Source organism: Raphanus sativus, chromosome 3 (assembly GCF_000801105.2).
Source record: "Raphanus sativus cultivar WK10039 chromosome 3, ASM80110v3, whole genome shotgun sequence".
Taxonomy (NCBI): domain Eukaryota; kingdom Viridiplantae; phylum Streptophyta; class Magnoliopsida; order Brassicales; family Brassicaceae; genus Raphanus; species Raphanus sativus.
The window spans coordinates 12,516,810-12,539,311 of NC_079513.1; the positions used below are offsets into that span (position 1 = coordinate 12,516,810).

General features: G+C 35.7%; 4 protein-coding genes and 1 long non-coding RNA gene across 6 annotated transcripts; 4 read left to right on the forward strand and 1 right to left on the reverse strand.

The window, feature by feature from the left end:
• The first annotated feature begins 390 nt into the window (after window positions 1-390).
• On the forward strand, window positions 391-4,246 carry LOC108847950 (ribosome biogenesis protein BOP1 homolog). Its single transcript, XM_018621332.2, has 13 exons — window positions 391-657; window positions 734-949; window positions 1,031-1,185; window positions 1,257-1,374; window positions 1,451-1,709; window positions 1,801-1,909; window positions 1,996-2,098; window positions 2,181-2,331; window positions 2,431-2,563; window positions 2,642-2,751; window positions 2,844-2,908; window positions 3,321-3,873; window positions 3,960-4,246. Exons 1-13 carry the CDS (start codon window positions 472-474, stop codon window positions 4,043-4,045), a joined length of 2,244 nt encoding a protein of 747 aa, XP_018476834.1. The 5' UTR covers window positions 391-471; the 3' UTR covers window positions 4,046-4,246.
• Window positions 4,247-6,398: 2,152 nt separating this feature from the next.
• LOC108845772 (protein transport protein Sec61 subunit beta) lies at window positions 6,399-7,347 on the forward strand. The gene is made up of 2 exons (XM_018618948.2): window positions 6,399-6,553; window positions 7,008-7,347. Exon 2 carries the CDS (start codon window positions 7,023-7,025, stop codon window positions 7,266-7,268), a length of 246 nt encoding a protein of 81 aa, XP_018474450.1. The 5' UTR covers window positions 6,399-6,553; window positions 7,008-7,022; the 3' UTR covers window positions 7,269-7,347.
• A 141-nt stretch (window positions 7,348-7,488) lies between these two features.
• On the forward strand, window positions 7,489-11,397 carry LOC108845914 (uncharacterized). The gene is made up of 5 exons (XM_057004497.1): window positions 7,489-7,766; window positions 7,837-7,914; window positions 7,990-8,042; window positions 8,138-8,221; window positions 11,206-11,397. The coding sequence occupies exons 1-4, from the start codon at window positions 7,565-7,567 to the stop codon at window positions 8,210-8,212; spliced, it is 408 nt and encodes a 135-aa protein (XP_056860477.1). The 5' UTR covers window positions 7,489-7,564; the 3' UTR covers window positions 8,213-8,221; window positions 11,206-11,397.
• Window positions 8,980-10,997, reverse strand: LOC130508989 (uncharacterized). 2 transcript variants are annotated; one of them, XR_008943140.1, is made up of 6 exons: window positions 10,644-10,997; window positions 10,412-10,480; window positions 10,215-10,341; window positions 9,959-10,120; window positions 9,296-9,787; window positions 8,980-9,221 (listed from the first exon to the last, which is right to left on the reverse strand). It is a non-coding gene; the product is annotated as an uncharacterized LOC130508989 (long non-coding RNA). The 2 variants fall into 2 exon arrangements; XR_008943139.1 differs by having other exon boundaries at window positions 10,215-10,480.
• Window positions 11,398-18,763: 7,366 nt separating the features above from the next.
• On the forward strand, window positions 18,764-19,759 carry LOC130509984 (uncharacterized). The gene has a single exon (XM_057006321.1). It carries the CDS (start codon window positions 18,764-18,766, stop codon window positions 19,757-19,759), a length of 996 nt encoding a protein of 331 aa, XP_056862301.1.
• Window positions 19,760-22,502: the final 2,743 nt, after the last annotated feature.

Consider the following 22,502-nt stretch of genomic DNA (forward strand, 5'->3'; position numbering starts at 1 on the left):
TCTTCATGAAGTCAACTGATAAAAGGCGTAAAATATAAGGAAAACATAAATATATATCACTTGGGCTCATACTAATAAAAAAATATTTAAATTTTTTTAATTAAATATTTGTTATCTGTCCATAGTTGACTGAATGAAATAAGGACTTCATTAAGAGAGCTTGATCTCGAGATTTTTTCAACAAAAACCAAAAACCAATTTTGGTTTTATTGTATCATACACGCCTTTAGCATTCTTCCATTCCATTTTATTCTTGTAATATCGTGTACGTTGCTCTTCTCTCGCCGCATTCTCTCACTCTTAAACATATGCAACATAACTAAGCATATAAGAGAACTTGCTGAAGAAAGGCCCATTAAGATAATTAAGCCCATAAGAGTTAAACCTAAAACCCTATATCGTCTTCCTCCGCTTCCTCTGTAACTGCAAACAGAGGTTTTTCCTCAGACCAAACCCTCTTTGTCAGCTCCGATGACGAAGAAGAAGAGCGAAGCAGCTAACGAAGATCAAACGAAAGAACCCAATAGAAAAATCGTATCTTTAGTAAAATCACAGAAAGAAGAACAAAAAGTATCAGCAAAGAAAGCGAAAAGCTCGAAAGAGGAGGAAGAAGACCTCCTCTTAGACTCCGGCATTGATTCCGACTACGACGGAGATGTATTCTTCTTCCTTCTCTTTTGCTTCCACCTCCTTCTTGTGACATTTGGTTTAACTTCTTTCTCTGTGTGTTCAGAGCTTGTCAGGCTCTCTGAACTCAGATGACTTCGACGCCGGTATCTTCGACGACTCCGAGGAGGACGATGGTTCAAACAGAGATACACAAGATGGAGATGATGAAGGTGAGCTAGTAGATAGTGAGAATGGTGAGGAAGAAGATGGGAGTGATGATGATGATGAAGGCTCTGAGCAAGGGGAAGTAGCAGAAGAGAGTGATTCATCAGAAGATGAGGTTGATGCTTCCTTCCTCTCCTCAATAACATTATAAATTATTATATTACTATGTTTTTGATCTTTTTTTTTAATCTGTTAGGTTGCTCCAAGGAATACAGTTGGGGATGTTCCATTGGAGTGGTACAAAGACGAGAAACATATCGGTTACGACATCACTGGTAAGAAGATCACCAAGAAGGAGAAACAAGACAAGCTTGACTCTTTTCTTGCTACTATGGATGACTCCAAGAACTGGTCTGTTTCTGTTACATTTTGGTATATTAGTTAGTAACACTATGCTGATATGTAAGTAGTTAACAATTTAGGCGCAAAGTTTATGATGAGTATAATGATGAGGAAGTGGAGCTGACTAAGGAAGAAAGCAAACTCATTCGTAGAATGCTCAAAGGGGAAGCTCCACATGCTGATTTCGATCCATATGCGGTACGTTTGTGTAGCTCTTTATCTCAAGATACATTTGGACATTTTAGATTGATTCTCTTGTTGTTGTTGGTGTCAGCCTTATTTTGATTGGTTCAAATGGGACGATGCGATACATCCGCTCTCCAGTGCACCGGAACCTAAGCGGAGGTTCATCCCTTCAAAATGGGAAGCCAAAAAGGTTGTTAAGTTGGTTAGAGCGATAAGGAAGGGGCTGATCAAGTTTGATAAGCCTGAAGAGGAGCCTAATGTGTACCTCTTATGGGGTGATGATTCAACTTCAGATCAAAAGAGCAAGCACTTGACTTATATTCCTCCACCAAAACTAAAACTCCCAGGTGCTAACTCTTTGCAGACCATTCTGTCTATTCTGCTTCTATTCTGTCTGTGAATTCGAAAGTCTTTAATGTGTTGAACTTGGCGTTTCAGGACACGAGGAATCATACAATCCTTCTTTGGAGTACATTCCAACAGAGGAAGAGAAAGCCTCTTATGAATTGATGTATGAGGAAGATCGTCCAAAATTTATCCCTAAAAGGTGTATAAAAGGCATCGCTTAATATTTGTAATTTTTTTTTATCTTTGCTAGCTAAAGCCTTATGGTTAGATTTATATGTGCAATAGGTTTACATCTCTGAGAAGCATCCCAGCATATGAGAATGCACTTAAGGAGTCTTTTGACCGTTGCTTGGATCTATACCTATGTCCCAGAGTCCGAAAGAAGAGAGTGAGGACTTAATTTGATCATCTCATTTTCTTCTGTGTGTTTTTAATCTCACAGTGTGTTTTGTTTTGTGTTGTTTCTCTAGATAAACATCGATCCTGAATCTTTGAAGCCTAAGCTGCCTAGTAGGAAGGATCTTAGACCTTATCCAAACTCCTGTTACCTTGAATATAAAGGACATACAGGACCTGTTACTTCCATATCCACTGAACTTTCTGGCCAGTGGATAGCCTCAGGTAATATCATTTACTGTCTTTATCCAATTTTCTTGAGCTCCTCTTTTGTTTCTCAAGATGCCAATCTTTATATTCTTTTTTTTTTCCTGTTCTTCAAAGGTTCAACTGATGGATCTGTTCGTATATGGGAAGTGGAGACTGGTAGGTGTCTTAAGGTCTGGCAGTTTGATGAAGCTGTTAAATGTGTTGCCTGGAATCCTCTTCCTGACTCTCCCATTCTAGCCGTCGCCATGTGAGTTACGATCTTGAGAGTTTTATTGCTCATTTATCAGCTTCCATATTCTGAAACCATCACATTCCACATTTGTAGGGGAATAGATTTAGTTTTCCTGAACACTGAACTTGGCACTGAGGAGGAACAACAAAGGATTGAAGAGCTGCTTCGCTTAGATAATAACCTTCCAGAACTTGATGAAGCTGGTAAGCGTCTCAGAATATTCACCAACATGTTTGTAAGAAAATGATTTTTAACTCTCTCCTTTTTGTGTGTATCTTGTACCATTTTATCATAGCTGCAGCAATTGCAAAGTGGCTTCCAGATAAAAAATATGGAGGGATCAAGATAAGTCACTTCAAGGTACACATTTGCTAAAAGTCCTTGTTTGCAGTTAAGGTCGGTTTATTACATGGAAACATACTTTAGCCAATGTGGTTGGTCCAAAAACCAACCATGAACCGATCACACAGCCGGGTTGGTTCAACATAGGATTGGTTCTTAGAGTTATTGAACAGGATAAAACTTTAAAAAATCATAAACTAATCAAATGAACTAAAAATCTAGTCATATTTTTTTATTTAATATTTAATATTTATTTTTATTTTAATTAGGTATAATATTTACTAAAATTTCTTTTAAATTTATATATTAAAAATATATAGAACTAGGTTATTGACCCGGTTTGAACCAAATAATTAGCTGGTTAGCTTCTAACCCGGTTTTAAGAACATTGATTTTAACTGGTTTGGTTTCTTAATATTATGTATTTCAGAACCTATCATATGTTGACTGGCATCCAAGAGGAGACTACATCTCAGCAGTCATGCCAGGCGGCGAAACGAGAGGTGTTGTAATACACCAGCTCTCAGCACATTCAACGAAAAGGCTCCCAATAAAGATGCGTGGACTTCCAGTGTGCACACTTTTTCATCCCAATCGCCGTGGCATCTTCATCATCGCCACAAAAAAGTACGTTCGTGTGTACAATCTTCACAAGAACGGGGAGCCTATAAAGAAGCTTGAGACAGGTCTGAGAGAAATCTCATCAATGGCGATTCATCCCGGTGGTGATAATCTTGTAGTAGGAAGCAAAGAAGGGAAGATGTGTTGGTTTGACATGGACCTGTCTTCGAAACCTTACAAGATTCTCAAGAACCATCCTAAAGACATTACTAACGTGGGGTTCCACCGTTCGTATCCGTTGTTTGCTTCGTGTTCTGAGGATTCAACAGCTTACGTGTTCCATGGAAAGGTGTATAGTGATCTGAATGAGAATCCTTTGATTGTACCGTTGGAGATTCTAAGTGGCCATTCTTCAAAAGGAGGTCAGTCTTTACTCTTCATTATCATATATGCTTCGATTCTTTAAGAGGTTAATCCATATTGAGGGTTTTGATTTGTTTTATGGCAGGAGTCTTGGACTGCAAGTTTCATCCAAGGCAGCCATGGCTATTCACTGCAGGCGGGGACTCGGTTATCAAACTCTATTGCCATTAAGTTTTATTCCAAGCCCTATTTTTGACATTTACAAGTTGTATACCACCACCTATCACATTGCTTTACATTTTGTTATGGAAAATTTATTTATAGAACTTATCTCTAGAACATGAGAGATCCGGTTCTGTGTAGTTTGTCATCTAAAAACATATTTGTTTTTACTTATCCCTTACTACACTGAAATTTTAAAATCTTTCAACTTTTATATGTATGTAAATTGATGTTTCATGAACTTCAGATCAAACTCAATCATGCATGAGACAAAGGAGATGGAGCTGCCATTGATGGATTTAGAAACGTTTTCCATGGCCGTAAATAAAAGCTAGGAAATGGTTGTTTTGATATGGTTTACAAGGTTTTAGTGTCTTTGAGTAACCAAATGTGTTGTAGTAGCTAGGCTACAGGTTCTGATATGCTAATTGCTTACATGACAGAATTTATTTTTTCATAGCAAGATAAAAATAATAAAGCATTTGTAAACATATACAATATATAATTTATAAATTAATACTCCATAAACTGATAAAAAATTATAAATTAATAAAAAAAAATTGTTCCGAATTGGTTCCGTTTAAAATATTACACAAATTGATAAGATAATAAAATAAAATTTCAGAAAATTCAATATATCACATTAAAATTATAAATTAATAATATATACATATATACTAGTATATATTAGTATATATAAGTACAAAAATACTAAGTTGCTTATTTTATATTCACAAGGAGTTAATATTTTATCTTAACAATTAATTATGGGGGAATTTTCAAAAATACCACTTTGAAGGTACTATTATTCCTCAAATTCTAAATTCTAAATATATACCCTAAACCCTAAAACATCAAATCTCAACTTTAAATCATAAACCTTCAAATCTAAATCCTTCATTAAAAGTGGTGGTAAAAGTGGTTAGTGTAAACATGAAAAGTGTTACTATGAAAATAGTATTTTTGGTAATTTCTCTTTAAAAATATACATGACTTATTGATGTAGTTAAACTAAAATAAATATATGAGAAAAAGTAAATAATTACATTCTAAGTTTTTATTATAATTAGAAAAGTATATCATTTCGAAAATGAATAGTAAAACAAATAGTTAAAATTGGTGTAAAAAGTATGAACATTAATGATACTTTTTATTAAAAATAAAGTAAACATTTAAAATAAATTTGTATTAAGGTTCACCCTACTATATACATAGTAAATTATAACATTAGTTTTAATTAATTGAACTGAATTAATAGTTCTTAAAGATATTATAAAATTAATTGTATAGCAATATTTGTTAATATATTACCAGCATTTTCACCATAATCAATCATGATTTACTAAAATCAATTGTTAATACAAAATCTTACGTTTAAAAAGATAATATTTTACTTAAATTCTATATAATTTCTACTTGTATTTTATTATTTTTTACTTCAATTTTATTATTTTTTTACTTATATTTTATATGATTTTATTAAAGTTTATATGTAAACATAAGTTATATTTATTTAATAATAATAATATTGGTAAAAACATTAGTTTTGTTTATGTAATTTTTATTAATAAATATGTTACACGGATAATGAGAAATAACTAAACAAGTTAAAAAAACATTAGTTGCACTGATCTCTAGGAGTATTAGATTTTGTTACTGGCTAATAATTTTCAGTAAGTAATATTTATCTAAACTTTTTTGTATAATTATAAATATTAATGAAATTTTTTAGAAATATGCTTCTTTAATTTGGATGAGTAAATAAACGTCGTTATGTTTATAAAACTTTTTTACAAATAATCTTAAAAATTTGATACAAATTTGTTTTGTAAAATATATTTTTACATGATATAAAAGATAAAAAAATTAAAAGATATAGTGAATCTACATATTTTGTAAATTTTTAAACTTAATTAACAATTATAATACAAAACTTAAGAAAAAAATAATAATTGTCATAAATGTTTTCTTTTCCTTTTATGTAATACTTTTGTATAAGTAATAGTGTGAATAGAATTTATCAAATCATATGTTAGAATAATAATTATATAATTTTAAACATTTAAAACTTTAAATATAATCAAAATATACTTGACGGATCAGATCGGATATTCGTTTCCTAAAATTTTAATATTTGTGATTTGCTTCGATATTAACGGATATTGAACTTTAGTATTTGCTTTGCTTCGGAAGCTTACGGATATTCAGAATTTTCGAATCGAATAGTAACGAATAACGAATCGAATCAAATTTCACGGATAAAATGCCCACCCCTACCTTTTGGGCCTTAAGCTGGTGATATCCAAAACTGCCGTTTCATTCAAGTTGAGAAAACAGCCTGATAACTAGGCTGAGGTGTCGCTAGTTTATAGGCTGATATGATACAAAGTGCGTGGCTAGAAGAACCCGTGTTATAAAAAAATCAAGAGGCCGGTCAACTCCAACACAAAAGGTCCCGAACATCTCTTCGTCTCGTTATCGTTCTCGTCGACATCAGAATCTCTAAAGCCAAATCTGGTGAGTGTTTTTTTTTAATTCGGTTTTCGTTGATGTACGGTCCACTCTCCGGTGAATCTGTGTGATTCAATGATGTCGTGATTCAGGAATCCCTAGATCTGTTGTTGTGGTTGGATAAGAGTGTAGATCTGATCATGAGATCTCGGTGTTGAAACCTGAGTCGCGTTGTTCTATGGTTTACGATCTCCGATTTGATACGATTCTTCTGTAGCATGTTCGCGTGTTCACATTCAGACGTATTGAGAAGTTTGAATTGCTCAACTCTTGAATCCGTCTAGTTTCACAATTCATGTTTTAGAAACTGATTCGCTGGGATTTTGAGAATGTCGCATTAGCATTGAATTTGTTGAATGGCTCGTTCATCTTCACATAGACTTTTATGTGTGATTTGTTTTCATTAGATAAAATACGACATCACCTACTTATGCTTTTCATTTATATGCACGTGTTTCAGTTAATTAAAGAAGGGATGGTGGGAAGTGGAGCTCCACAGAGAGGAAGTGCAGCCGCAGCTGCTAGCATGCGTAGGAGGAAGCCTAGTGGAAGTGGAGGAGGAGGAGCCTCTGGTGGTGCAGCAGGATCCATGCTTCAGTTCTACACGGATGACGCACCCGGTCTCAAGATCTCCCCTAATGTCGTCCTTGTCATGAGCATCGGTTTCATTGCCTTTGTCGCTGTCCTTCATGTCATGGGCAAGCTCTACTTTGTCAAGTGAGTGATCAGAGAGAGAGAGGCTTGAAACTACTGCTAGTGTTCAGTTATTAACTCATGTTTTAATTTTGATTAAGTTTATTTGACATTCAAAGTTTCATTACGAAGTTAAGGGATACACTTGTACGCACATCTTACACATTCAGAGCACCATCGTTATAATTTTGGAAGGATTCATATTCACATGAGCTAAATTCGAAGAATGTTAATACCTGAACCCTGCTAGAGGAGATTAATGAAGGACTAAACCGTGTTTGTTAACCTGTGAAATGTAGAATTCTGGGGTTTATTGAACATTTAATGAATAAATGGGAAACATTAGAAACTAAACAAAAATTCAGGGACCTATATTGTAAATTAAACAAATTTGAAACTTTTATATCCGGGTCAAACTATTCTTTTTGGGGGTCAAAATCCGGGTCAAACTATTCAACCACTGGTATTAGAGAGATTGCTTCTGAGTATAGCGTTTACGAGGACGTGGTATTTACGAAGATTAAAGGTCTGTTTCTACAGTTCCTGGATACTACGTCGTTTTAGTCTTGTTCATCATATATGTTTTTATAATGCAGAGAGTGTAAACGTTGCTGCATCTCATCCGCTAATGTCAGGAACCTTAGCCTTTGGTGTTGGGATCTTTGCTCTGAAAAGTATAGTCTTATTATACTACTCCCTAGAGTTCAATCTCCGATGATATTGTTAGTGACTGCTATGTTTGTTTGCAGAGACGAGAAGATTTGTTTACTACAATACTCTACGAATGTTCTTAAGCGAAGAGGTCAGTGTTGCCTTACAGCCTCATCGAATGTATAAGCTGGTGCCTGTGTTTAAAACTTGTTATTGAGTCTTGACGCTATGTTTTTTTGGAATCAGGCTTTGCTTTCTAGAGCAGATCTTAGAGTAAAAGAGCTGAGACAATCAATGGATCGTCTTACAGCCGAAAGTTAAAAGCTAGAGGTTAGCCTTTTTCTCTTGTTTCATATACATTTTTAGTTAGGCATAAATCATAATAGAGAACTCTATTATGTTTTTGTAATTGAATGGATATGGATGAGGATGGTGCTGCTCTAGATAGCTAACGGACTGTGTTACCTAAATGACTTTGTGGGCTGAGATCTGAGGTCTGTTAATATCAAAACCCAACCTAAATTTAATTTCAGCTCAGCATCATCACGTAATGAAAATGTACTGTGACGTTACTACTGTGACCCATTTGTAATATTGGACCTCGTTGTTCCACATTTTATAAGAAACTAGGGTAGACCCGCCCTACGGGCGGGATTCGATTGATCGGGATATGTAAAAGATGTAATTTTGTGTCAATTTTATCAGTTTCCACTATAGTTCAGCTGAAACTGATTTATCTTAACCCTAGAAAATCTTATTCAAAGTTATTGTAGTTGTTTTGTAGAATGTTTAGTACTTGATATTATTAACAATGGAGATTTTTTTTGGCAATTTGTTTGTTTCTTTGTATGATTTTATTTGTTATATTTGTTAATATCTTATATAATTAATTGTAATTTTTAGTAATAAAAAGGAACGGAGAAATAAGAAACAAAAAGTAATAAAGGCACGAATATAGAATGTTAATGAATGAGCCGGTCCTAACAACGTATTAGGCCCGATAGTATATTATTATAGAATGTCTCAAAGTGTTGGTAATATTTTCTTGATAATGGATAGTATTCTTGGGAAAAATATTAAGGTTTGCATTAACTTAAACAAATCGTACAAACCGTAAAACCAAACAGAATTTTACAAAAAAATTCAGAAAATGCAGATGGTTAAGAAAGCTTAAAAAAAACAGATGCAAACACCACATCCTTAATATTAAAAACCAACATTGATGCTAAAGTAAATTTGATGACACAGCACTAAATCAAGCTCTCAACCTTGACATTTCCTTTTTCAGAAGTGGAGCTGCTGATAGAAGTCCATGTCTGTGAAAACCAACCTGTGTAGTTTAACAATAACTTGGTCACATTAGTATATATGTATGAATGCATATATAACCACCATGCTACTTACTTGTAAAAGAGGACCTCTCCTACATTAGTCTCTTTATTGAAATATGTGTGTGTCCCTGAAGTTTCATTAAGTAACAAACAACCTGCAATGGAAAATGTACATAAAGCTTCTGCAATGGAAAATTTACAGATTGCTACACCTAAACACTTCCACACCACAACACAAAGCAGCTCAGATTTCAACATTCATGGCAGCAGCAGGATGGACAAAGAAAAAATCAAACAGTTTCTAATTACGTAGAACAACACCCTCCATTCTTGGACTCGCCCTGTGCCTCAGATGGAATCACAACTTTCTTGCCATTGCTGAACGAGGCAGGATCTTGCTTGCTTATGTTCTGTGAGCTCATCACTTTCCTGCTCATTATGTTGTAAATCTCCTTCGCAACCGTCTCGAACGCAGCTGCCACGTTTGATGAGTCCAGAGCCGATGTCTCTATAAAGAAAAGCCCTTGAGCTTCCGATAACGCCTTCCCTTCTACTGTAACTTAAGCTGAATCAAATACAAAAAGGAACCAAATTACACTAAGTTCTTTCACATGGAGAACACGTACAGTACGTATTTTAAATGCTACTTTCATCAGCTTATGAATATTCCCAGAAACAAAAATTGCTTTGCGTAGGATCATCTTCTTTTTTTGGGTACAGAATTCACATAATTTACCTTATGTGCAACTAATTTCCTTGGTTTTGGTGGAAGAGCAGATCTTGATCTTTCAGTTTCTTTTCTTCTCTTTCCAGTAGGGCAAGGTTCTGAAGCTTCTTCTCCTTGAATCTTATCGTCAAGAATTTTATCCTTCTGATCATAAGATGAAGATGAATCCTTCTGCACAAACAAAAACAGTCCCGATCAGTTATCTATAAAAACTTAAACACTGCAATTGAGTTCATCAGACAGCAGACACTGAAACGACAATCACCATCATAACTGTCAGATCGTGGTTGATGGAGTTTAGACACACAATGTGTCGAGAATCCATTGTTGGTTTCAGAACGTTTAAAAACACCAGTCATCCGAGTTTGGAGAGTATAAAACATTTTGAATAACTGAAACATTTAAGTTAATCAGAACAGGCAATTGAGTTAACAAAAAGAAAAATAGACATGATCAGAAGACCTGAATTCATCAGACAAAACACCAGTTTTAGAGCATTGGTCTCCTGCGTTTCTCCAGCTTCGTATCAGACTGAAACACACAAAAGAAGTATCAGAACAACATTGACTAAACTATGTAACAAAGAGAGAAATTTTGGTTACTTTCATATATTGCACAATAAACAAAGAGGAAGAAGATCAAAGAAAAAATAAGAACTACTAAGATAAGATGAGATAAAGAGTGAAACTCTCACACACTAATATTGGAACCACCGTCTTTCAGATCGATATACGCATTGAAGACGACATAGTGGGGGAATGAATCAATGAGGCTAAACACAGAGCCTTTACTCAGGCCATTTCAGATGGTCAAAAGTAGCTCAAACGCCATCGGTCGCCGTCGCAGGAAGAGTGGTAACGACCTACGTTTCTTGACTGCGTCGCCGACGGAATATGACCAACGATAGATAAATATCGAGATGAATATGACAATGAAACTGCATCGCCACCGACGCTGCCGATCGGAGATAAACGAAGAACATAGACGCGTTCACCACGAAAGATTAGAGTTTGAGATCAGTTAGGTCGTCTCTGGGCCGCGAACAAATAATGAGCTTCAAGCCCAAGTAAAACCTGGAATCCACAACTCCGCGTTTCATTAACACCGACACATGTTAACCGCTCGACGACCAAATTACTGACGTGTCGTCCTACGTGGCGCAACAGGAGAGATACATCATACTTTATAGTAATAGATAGATGTAATCATATGCAAAATGTAATTAGATTTCATATCTCGTTTTTTTTTAAACACAGATTTGGAGGCTGTTGGTTTTTGGAGTAAGAGGAGTAGCAAGACTTTTGATCCTTTTTTATTTTCACTACTTGAGGCTTTTTCTATATAGATTTCATGTCTCGTTTTATACATTTTAGAAAAGAAAATGTATTGTAGTTTGAACTAATCATTTCTTTTTGTTTCTTTTATGAGAAATGGTGAGAATTTGTATAGTCTCCAAACCTAAAGATAACGAAAACCGAGAACAAGAACAATACTACTCAAAGTCGAATAGATAATTTCCTCAACCATAATGGAATCGAACTTCGATAATTTGACTGAGAGGAAAATATAAGTTTTCAGCCCTCACATTCATTTAACGTAGGGTGCAACTGTAATGTATTTTTTGGAATAGAAACTTTTTGAATACTTAATTCCTTTTCATTCCACAGAATATTCACCAGTTGCAATAAAAAAAACAATGAATATTCCATCTCATTCCATATTATTCCTTTCAATTCAAAAAAAAATATCAACATTCTTTGAAAAATTATTTCATGTAAAAAATAGTTCTGGAACAAATAGAATACTTCATTCCTTTGGATTCCACTGATTATCATTTTTTGGATTCCATTGATCATTCCTTTAATTCCACTTATTCTTTTTATTAACATTCAGTTACAGCCGTAATCTTTCCCGTTATCATGCTGAATGAAAAAAAAAACATATTAGAACACTTGTAGAAAGTACATAACAGAATTTTTTAAGGACAATTTAAACTGTTCTCCATACCTCATAATTTCTTCAATATCCACAATTCTTTTGTTTGCATTTTGTTGCTTTTCATTCTACCAGTTGCTGTATTATCTAAATGTGTATAAACAACTTTGCGCTTTAAGATTCTCATTGATCTTAGATTCGAGACGGCTTCTCGCAAACCCTACGTATAAGTTAGAAATTGGTTATGGATAAATTCAATGATATTTGATTACATGCACATATGGGAATGCGTCCTTTGTCCGCTTCCCTTTCCTTGGTTGTGTCTGTATTACGGGAAGTGTAGTTTAACAGGCATTTCCTTATCTAAAAGCAAAGAACACGAATCATTTCATTCTTCATCGATCTTGAGGTAAATGTATATTATACAGCTTTGGAGTACTGTACCAGCATAGCATATTAATTGATCGCAGAACCACGTTTCCGACTAACATATACTCACTACATTAAGTTTCGTTCTAGTATTTTATTTTGGTTTAAAAACAGTTTTGGATTTTTTTTTTTTTTTTGAAAAAGGACAGTTTTGGATTTAATACAAAGAATAGTCTATTTATCTTTGGAAATAAGTTTTTAATTTGGAATGGAAGAATTATTTGCCTACTTTTTCTTCTTCTTTATATTCTTTTATCTCAAGACATGATCATTGCCTCATTGGTATTACCGCACATGATCTTTTTCACCTTTTATTCCTTTAAAGTTGGCTGAGAAGAAAAAAAGTTAATTATTTGAATAACATTTTCGTCTTGGTGTTAGTATTCTTCTGCTACTGCTTTCAGTTTGGTCTTTCTAATTGCTTGCTTTTTCTTTTTAGCCCACTTTATTCCTAAAGATAAAGATCACATGTTTTAGCTCCATTCTGGTTCTGTCTCTCAGTTCATAACGTATAAAAGTTACTGATTAAATATATGAAAACCAAAAACAATGAAAGGTAGAATTATGTTTGTATTACATACAATTCTTAAAAAAAACTTATAAACACTATTCATCAATCGAAATAATCAAACCGGCTGGTTAAACCCCAATTAAAAAACACGTTTTTATGGAACTGGATTTGGAATCCCCGACTATGAAATCTAAGCTAATTACGTATACGTTGACAAAAAAAAGCTAACTACGATTACAACAATGTATATACATATATATATATATAATAAATTAATACACAAATATGCCCTCCTTGTTTACGCAATTACGCTAGAACGCAAAAATACGTGCATGCACAAAGTCGGTTAAGTACATAGGCCATACCGCCATAGTAACATATATTTCACATGTACGAACTAGTATAATGTAATAATCGATCAGATGTATCAAACAAAATACATTAGAATTCTGTATTAAACTTAGGATGTCAATTTACAAGTATCACTACTTGTTTTAGCCGTAGATTAGATTATAAAGCCCCAAAAAAACAATATATAATTCGCAAAATACATATAATTCTGAAGCATGTTAAAAATACATCTGGAAAGTGTCAATGATCGTGAAAGGAAGTGAACTTGAACCACGCAGAAAGAAAACACAATATTGACAAAAGAGGAAAGCAAGATTGTACACACAAAGTATCTAATCACGATTCCCTTGAGCACTCCGATTTCTGTTGTTGTTTTTTTTTGTGTGTGGTGTAATTTATATTTTTAATACAACAAATGATTTTTTTAGATATTATATTAAGCAGTACTATAAATTAAATACGACTGTATCAATTCATTATATTGTCTTTAAACATTTGATCTCACAGTTCCCAAGATTATTCACGATAGAAGATCTGCTTCGATTAAATATTCGGAGTTTAGAATAGTAAAGATAGTAAATGCGTTCTATTTGCAAAACTTAAAATAATTTATCCACGGGATTTAAGCTGATCATGGACATGCAGTCTTCTTATTTTTTTAAAATCAATAAATCTGATTAATTGCTCTAACAAATATACAAGCGATGACTCGCATGAGTTACAATCCACACATTTGCTTTCTTTTTCGTACATAGGGTTCTGTTTATTAAATGTATTATTAAATTTACAAATAAAGAAATATATAGATTTACACCAAAGAAGAATAAATATATAGATTTCGTACGTAGGGTTCTGTTTTTATGGAATTAGATGTATTATTAGATTTACACAATTGCAAATAAAGAAATATATATATTCATATATATATATATATAGTATACAGTAGTAGAACTTCCAATTAGATGCAACCATTTATAATATAATGGCAACCAATATATATATACACTCAAAATCATAGGTTTTAAAATGTAAGTTGGACTCTCTTTTTTTGATCAAACTAAGTTGGACTAATTACTTGTCTGTACGTAGTTAGGTTTGCATGCCAGAAGATGACAAACAGAAATTCACCTTCTTGTGATTCGTCAGTCATAGTATCGTCCAAACGGTTACATGTTACATTTGGATTTTTATTTATAAGGATTATATAATATATGGTAATTATTTTGATATTTTCTGTCGTCATTTGACAACTCGATTTAATATATTCATCGATGGGCTGCTATCAAATTGAGAAAATGTGTTGTAATTGTCTACATAAATTCAAACCTTAAAATCATGAGAAAATAGAAAACTAACCCAACATCTAATAATTATTACTACGTATGGAGATAACGATAGTGAGCTCACCAGTACACCCACTATGTTTCTATTTAGTGACCTGTCTTCAACTATCCTCAAGTCTCACCAAATAAATGAATAACATAACATACATGTGTACATATGCTCTACATATATGCGAATATTACCAAATGCCAATGAAAATAATAGAGGCAAAGTCTTTTTTTTTTTTTTTTGTAAAACATTCTTCATTAATAACTTAAAAGGTTACATGGACAAATGCAACATTGAACAAAGCAATATGCGATCCTTTTGAAAATATCAAGAACAAAGCAAATAAAGATAGAGACACAAACTTTGGAAGTTTGATAGAGTGTCCAAGTTTATCAAAGGAGCCACACGCAAATAATCTGCGTCCTTCAAAGTTTTCAGACTTGATAATAGTCACCGTATATCGTGACATTGAGCGTTCCACAACTTCGAGTCTCACCGGGATGAGTCTCGTTGAATTTTCCGGTCCCAAACGGACCATCACACAAGATAACAAGCAGTTGAGAAAACGAAAGTACTCATAGGCTTTGACACCAAGAGACATGTACCTCTCATAAAGAGGAATTTTGGTGGAAAGGTTCACTCCAACAAGGAGGAGGATGGAAAAAGACGATCTCTCATGGCCCCGGCATGAGGAAATTTGGCTAGCCAATGCTGTTGGAAAGGTGGCTAAGGGACTACTGGGAATTTGTAAAACAGATCTCTCTCTGTCTTGGCGAGAGGAAGTTACCAGGCTGTTTGAAATAAGCTTTTGTTTCTCCAGAATATGCAACACAGAGGTGCGTAAGCTTGTTGATGTAGAAGCACTTGGCGTTTGTTTGATGAGAGCTATGACCGTCCAAAAACCAACAAAAGCACCAATTAACTTCAAATATGCTTCTTTGATGCTTTGACTTTTGAGTGTGGGCTCCGAGAAGAATCCATTAAATCTTGACACATAGTAAGGCAGCCGTGAACGATACTGTCTTTGTGTCTCAACCATCGGAGTCTTCATCTCCCAAATCTTTTTCCAATAATGTACAGCACCATTAGAGACAAAGACAGCCAAATAATTGACAAAGACACCATTGAGCATACTTTGACTGTCTTTTAAAGACTCCAGAAGCTGTCTTCTAAGGTAAAGGAGTAAGTATGTCGACAGTGGAGTGACAGGATTCTTTGTACTTGCGGACAAAGAGATGGGATTGACACCAACTTCCGAGGGGACAAGCATTGCATCCACACAAAGTCTGCCCACTCCAGCATTACCGTGTTGGAGCAAGAGAGGTTTGATGGAACAAAGGCTGAGCCGTTGGTCGTTGAGGTCTGAAACGCTGAGATACGGTGAGCAGTCGCCGGTATGTGTAGCTACGAACGGTGTTTGCAATGAACAGGGTTTGGTTGGTGGTTCGTCGAACAGGAGGTTCCTCGCTAGGAGAGTTCGGTGGTAGTGCTGAGAGCCTTTGAGGCTCATAGATCTAGCGAGCAGTGAGCAAAGAGGACTGTTATCGGAGCCTCTTCTACACCAGAACCAGGTAGAATCGATCTTCCCCGGAGGGAGAAAATTCATCATCTTAGGAGACGAGGAAGGTAGCGGCCGTCGCGTCAACTTGAGAACTGAGGTGAGATGAAAGGCGGAGGAGAGACGGCGTTTGGGCGAGGTAAAGGTGAAACGATGAAGAGCAGGAGATACGTCTAGAGGGTCAGGAGGGTCTGGTGGTTCCAACGGTTCAAACGGGGAGAGAGAACCAAGTAGGGGAAGCTTACGCGGCGGAGGATCGGGAGGAGGTCTGGGTCGCGACGGCGGAGGAGCTATGACCATGGAAGTCATGGAGGAGGAGAGGAGCAGCTTCAGGGAAAGGAAGGTTGATCGAGGCTGCTGAAGCGTTGAAGATCCATGGAAGCGGCTCACCTAGGGAAGCGGGTCTGAGAGGAGCGGTAGGGCGAACTAATTTTTTTCCCCTCAAATGCATTTTTAACAAACATTTTCTTATATAATAAATCATTTTGTTCATTATGCAAAGTTGATAAGATTCTCTCGTGGACGAAATCTATTTTTGAAAAGATTTGAAATTGTCTTAACGAGTTTGATACGGTCTTTTCTTTAAATTGGGAAAAGTAACTATTTACATTGAATCCGCATTGAAAAAAATTATTTACATTATTTGGATTCTGGGTAAAAAGGTAAAACCATTTTTTATGAAAAAAAAAGACATTTTCTTCTTAGTGGGTAAATAGTTTTTTTTTGCTGTGGGTTTTCTCACCTATTTGCCATTAATTGATATATGTAATGAAAAAAAAACGTTTATGAAATATAATTAATTATCTTTAACAAAAAAATTTGACACAAGTGGCCATGTTCGTTTGCTGGTCGGTAGCGTCAGCGATCAGAATCAGCTACCAACAACTGCGACTTAATATCGTTGATAGTGTTTGTTTGGAGGTCGTGCGTTTAATCTCAGCGACCATTTTTTTTAAAAAATTTTTTTTGATCGCACGATTTTGATTCCACCGTTAGAATTTCTAGCATCTAAAATTTTTAATCGCTGGTCGTTAGCATTTGGTCGCTCCGATCGGTCGCTGAACCTGCGACCATTAAACGAACAACGTTTGGTCGCTGAAATTGGTCGCTGACTGCTAGCGACTACCAAACGAAACAGGGCCACACTCTCAAATTTAAGGGTCAATATGTTTTTTTTTGGACCAAATAAAGGGTTAAACCCGGGTCAATGATGACACAAGCCTAACCCCCGGGTGGAGGTACAACCCACGGATAGACCCTCTCCAGGGCATTCAAATGAGTCGAAAGCAATAACTCATATCCGTGTGGCCGGTGAAATTTGGACCGGGGTTCGCTTACTTGAACAATATGTTTAGGAATCAATAACAGTCTTAATTTGTCTCGTAGTGGTGAACAAATAAGGTGTTGCCCAAAAGCAATCACCTTATTACAGTATATGTTTTTTCACTTTTGATAAACAAAGTAAGAAAAAAATTAACAAAAAAAATGTGAAAATGAAAGATCCAAAGACATCATCACCATGTCACTCGTGTTATTTCCTCTCCTTTTTTTCCCCCTCCTTCCCTATCAGTTCCATAATCATCATCTCATCATAACTCACACGATATATGACATATTAATATTATTAATTCGGAAAACAAGTTAGTTAACAAACTAGCTCAAGAACGTGGTTTACGTTTGGCTGCGGTTATTATTCATCTCCCTGTTGGAGTTTTTAGAAATTAATATGTATTTTAAATTCTGGTCACAAGTTGACGATATATTTTTTTTTGTGTCAACAAGTGAACAATAACATTATAATGGAAAACCTTTTTAAATTTTATTTAACATTTTTCCAAATGATTCAACTATTCGTTCATCGATGGACAAATTCAAATAATATCAGTACAATCCATGGGAGAAAATGAGTTTCATGAAGATTGTCAACAAAAAATTTGGTTGTTACAGATAATATCAAAATTTGATGATTATCCAAAGTGTCAACCGACGTACTTGACCGACTTTCATTAGTTTAAGAATTTCCTATCAGTATAAATAGCTATCCCCCCTTTCATTTGTAATATATGAACGTGAGATCAGAAGAATAAAAATTACTCTTTGCATATTTGTCTTTGTTCTCTTTCCAAACGTTAAGCACAATATATATATTTAATATTTTACAACACGTTATCAGCACGACGAGCTCTTTTATACCGACCATTCTTAAACCAAGGAAACGAGGTGATGTTTAAATTTATGTCTTTAAATATATTTAATTTATTTAAATTTTTATTTATTATTTCGGAGTGAGAGGCTAGGCCTTCTCCGTTTATTTTCCGGGATGATAGGTGTTGCCTTCCCCGACTGATTGTTAAGATAGGCTAGGCCTTCACGATCAGAGAAACACGTGGTAGGTTTTACCTCCGTGAATAAAAGGTCAAAAATGGAAGGCTAAGCCTCCTCGAACCTTGATTAAAAGAAAAGGTTAATATGGCCGACTATGTCGCCTCGAACCTTTCAAAATGATCAAATATGGAAGTCTAAGACTCCTGGATCATATGGTGGGCTGGACCCCCAATTTTATTTATGCTATTTAAATTTCTGTAATTTAAGTTTACGCAATTTATTTTTTGCTTTTACTTTATGCTTTTAATTTCTGCATTTAAATTATGCATTTATTCTCGTCTATATTATATTATTATTCTATGATACAGTAATCATGTCGAATTTGACAAAGCTCGAAATTAATGCCCTGGATATTACGGGAAATAATTATATGACCTGGGCAGTAGGTGCAAGAATGCACCTAAGAGGTAGCGGGCTTTTGGAAACCATCGATAATACTAAAACGGTGTCGGATGAGAAAAAGGCTAAAGCCATGATATTTTTACGACACCACATACATGATGGTTTAAAAGATGAATATATTACGAAAGAGGATCCCGGGGACCTCTGGCAATCTCTTAAAGAGAGGTTTGATCACCAGAAGTATGTGATCTTACCAAAAGCCAAACACGAGTGGATCCATCTCCGGTTCCAGGACTACAAAAGTGTAAGTGAGTTTAATTCCGCTATGTTCGGAATTACTTCAAGGATGATGTTATGTGGAGAGAAAATAAGTGATTATGATATGATCGAGAAAACTCTCTCCACGTTCCATCCTGAAAATGTAGTCCTGCAGCAACAGTACCGGGTGAATGGATTTAAGCGTTACTCGGAGTTGATGCAAATCCTCCTTGTAGCAGAGCAAAATAATCAACTCGTGTTGTTAAACCATCAAGCTCGTCCCACTGGATCTGCTCCATTCCCCGAAGTGAATGTTGCATCATCCAGTTATGATAATTGGAGAGGACGAGGACGTGGACGTGGTCGAGGTCGAAATCATGGTCGTGGGAGAGGACGAGGAAGAAGATTCCGTCCGTATGATGAAAGAAATAAAAAGGACTCCCAAGAGAATGAAAGGGGCCGGGATGATAAAAGGCAAACAGAAAAGGTTTGCTACAGATGCGGCATGAAAGGTCATTGGGTACGTACTTGTCGTACGCCAAGACACTTAGCCGATCTGTATAGAGAATCCCAAAAGGGAAAAGAGAAAAGTGGAGGTGAAACGAATTTCATCTCTGATGAACCCGGGCCATCCTTTCATGATTCAAATGATGATACTCATCTCGACGTATCAGATTTTCTGGTTGAGCCAGAAAACATCGATGTGTGATATAAGATCGATGTGATATAAGTTTACTGTATTATAGTATCGTTATCTTTTGTTTTGTAAAATAGATGTTATGTTTTCATGTTTATATTTAATAATATATGTTTTATAAATATTTTAAATTCAGAAAGAATGCCAGACTTTGAGACTATGGATGGAGATATGTGCTTGGCGGATAGTGCGTCAACGCACACGATAATTAAAGATAGAAAATATTTCTCCAGTCTCAAAATGAAAGATTACGCTGGAAGCGTAAGTACAATATCTGGTAATGCAAAGATTATTATGGGCTCTGGTAGAGCGAAATTTTCAATGCCAGGGGGAACAATATTTGAAGTAAATGATGCATTGTATTCCCCCAAGTCTCATAGAAACTTGTTAAGTTTTAAAGATATCCGAAAGAATGGATATCATATTGAGACTATGAGTAAAAATGGCATTGAGTTTCTTTGCATTAAGTCCGAGAGGAAAAATATATTGGAAGAGTTAAGAATGTTATCCTCTGGACTATATTGTACAAAAATAAACATGACTGAGTCCTATGCCGTGGTAAACATGAAGTTTACAAATACATTTAAAATCTGGCATGAGAGGCTAGGACACCCTGGTTCAGTCATGATGAGAAAGATAGTGCAAAACTCGAATGGCCATCCGTTGAAACACGGAAAAGTTTTGCAAACGGGCGAGTTTACATGTAAAGCATGTTCTCAAGGAAAGTTTATAACTCGGCCATCACCAGCAAAAGTAGGCAATGAATCACCAATGTTTTTAGAAAGAATACATGGTGATATATGTGGGCCGATTCACCCACCTTGCGGGCCATTTAAGTATTTCATGGTATTGATTGACGCATCTACTAGATGGTCAAGTGTGTGTCTTTTGACAACACGAAATACGGCTTTCGCAAAGTTCATTGCCCAGATAATAAAGCTGAGAACGCAGTTCTCAGAGTATGCCATTAAGAAAGTAAGGCTTGATAATGCTGGTGAGTTTACATCGCAAGCCTTTGATGATTATTGTATGTCAATGGGGATTGATGTAGAGCATCCAGTTCCCCATGTGCATACACAAAATGGCATGGCCGAGTCATTGATAAAACGGTTGCAGTTGATTGCAAGACCGTTAGTCTTGAGAACAAAGCTCCCAATTTCTATATGGGGTCATGCTATTTTGCATGCAGCTGCACTGATTCGGTTGAGACCGAGTGCATATCATAAGTACTCCCCATCACAATTAGCATCTGGGCAAGAGCCAGATGTATCCCATCTCCGTGTTTTTGGGTGTGCGGTCTATGTTCCGATAGCTCCACCACAAAGAACAAAAATGGGCCCACAAAGGAGATTGGGAATATATGTGGGTTATACGTCACCAAGTATTATAAGATATCTGGAACCAGTAACTGGTGATATGTTTACGGCAAGATTCGCCGATTGCCATTTTAATGAGGAAGAATTTCCAGCATTAGGGGGAGGAATTAGAGAAATTCCTAAAGAGATTACTTGGTGTACACAGTCGTTGTTACACCTTGATCCCCCTACGAATCAAAGAGAGCTGGAAGTTCAGAAAATTGTGCATTTGCATAAATTGGCAAACCAGTTACCAGATGCGTTCACAGATACGAGAAGGGTGACGAAATCATATATACCCGCTGAAAATGTTCCATCAAGAGTTGTTGTTTCTGGGGAACAAACTGATGGAAACAAAGTAAATGAACCTGGGGTTCAGTTAAAGAGGGGGAGACCAGCGGGTTCTAAAGATAAAAATCCCCGAAAGAAAAAGAAATTGGTTGAGAAAAGTGGAAAGGTTCCAGAAGAATCTGATATTGAAAAATGTCTGAAAGAAGGCATAGATGAAAAGGTTCAAGAAGAACCAAATAAAGATAAGGATCCAGATGACGAGGAGGGAACAGAAAAGTATGAGATTTCCATCAACTACGCCCTTGATCAAAAGTTATTGATCAGAAATAAAATAAAAGATGTTGATGGAATGTTCTCCTTTTCTGTGTCCAAAGAAATCAATCACGAAAGTGATGATCCCGATCCAAGGTCCATTTTAGAATGTCAGAAAAGACATGATTGGGAGGAGTGGAAGAAGACCATTCAAATTGAATTACTCTCCTTGAATAAAAGAGATGTCTTTGGACCTATTGTCATAACGCCTGAGAATATAAATCCTGTTGGGTATAAGTGGGTATTCGTGAGAAAAAGAAATGAAAAGAATGAAGTAACACGATATAAAGCCCGATTAGTAGCCCAAGGTTTTTCTCAGAGACCGGGAGTTGATTTTGAGGAAACGTATTCCCCGGTAATGGATGCAATTACATTTAGATTTTTGATGAGCCTTACGGCGTCAAAAAGTCTTGAAATGCATCTCATGGACGTTGTGACAGCTTATTTGTATGGATCGTTGGATAATGATATATATATGAGACTCCCTGAAGGATTGAAAATGCCAGGGGCATTGAAAGAAAAATCTAGGGAGGTATGTTCGGTCAAGTTACAGCGATCACTATACGGATTAAAGCAATCCGGACGCATGTGGTACAATCGCTTAAGTGACTATCTCTTGAGTAAAGGATATGTGAACAATGCGATATGTCCCTGCGTTTTTGTTAAGAAATCGTCATCTGGCTTTGTGATCATCGCTGTATATGTAGATGACCTGAACATGATTGGAACTCAAAAGGAGGTTGATGATGCTCGAACTCATATGAAAGAGGAGTTCGAAATGAAAGATCTCGGCAAGA

Coding starts and splice junctions, on each gene's coding strand:
- LOC108847950 (XM_018621332.2), top strand. CDS start 472: ATGACGAAGAAGAAGAGCGAAGCAGCTAACGAAGATCAAACGAAAGAA. Junction 658..733: donor ATTCCGACTACGACGGAGAT/GTATTCTTCTTC, acceptor CTGTGTGTTCAG/AGCTTGTCAGGCTCTCTGAA. Junction 1,710..1,800: donor ACCAAAACTAAAACTCCCAG/GTGCTAACTCTT, acceptor TTGGCGTTTCAG/GACACGAGGAATCATACAAT.
- LOC130509984 (XM_057006321.1), top strand. CDS start 18,764: ATGTCGAATTTGACAAAGCTCGAAATTAATGCCCTGGATATTACGGGA.
- LOC108845914 (XM_057004497.1), top strand. CDS start 7,565: ATGAATAAATGGGAAACATTAGAAACTAAACAAAAATTCAGGGACCTA. Junction 7,767..7,836: donor GGTATTTACGAAGATTAAAG/GTCTGTTTCTAC, acceptor TTTATAATGCAG/AGAGTGTAAACGTTGCTGCA. Junction 7,915..7,989: donor TGGGATCTTTGCTCTGAAAA/GTATAGTCTTAT, acceptor GTTTGTTTGCAG/AGACGAGAAGATTTGTTTAC.
- LOC108845772 (XM_018618948.2), top strand. CDS start 7,023: ATGGTGGGAAGTGGAGCTCCACAGAGAGGAAGTGCAGCCGCAGCTGCT.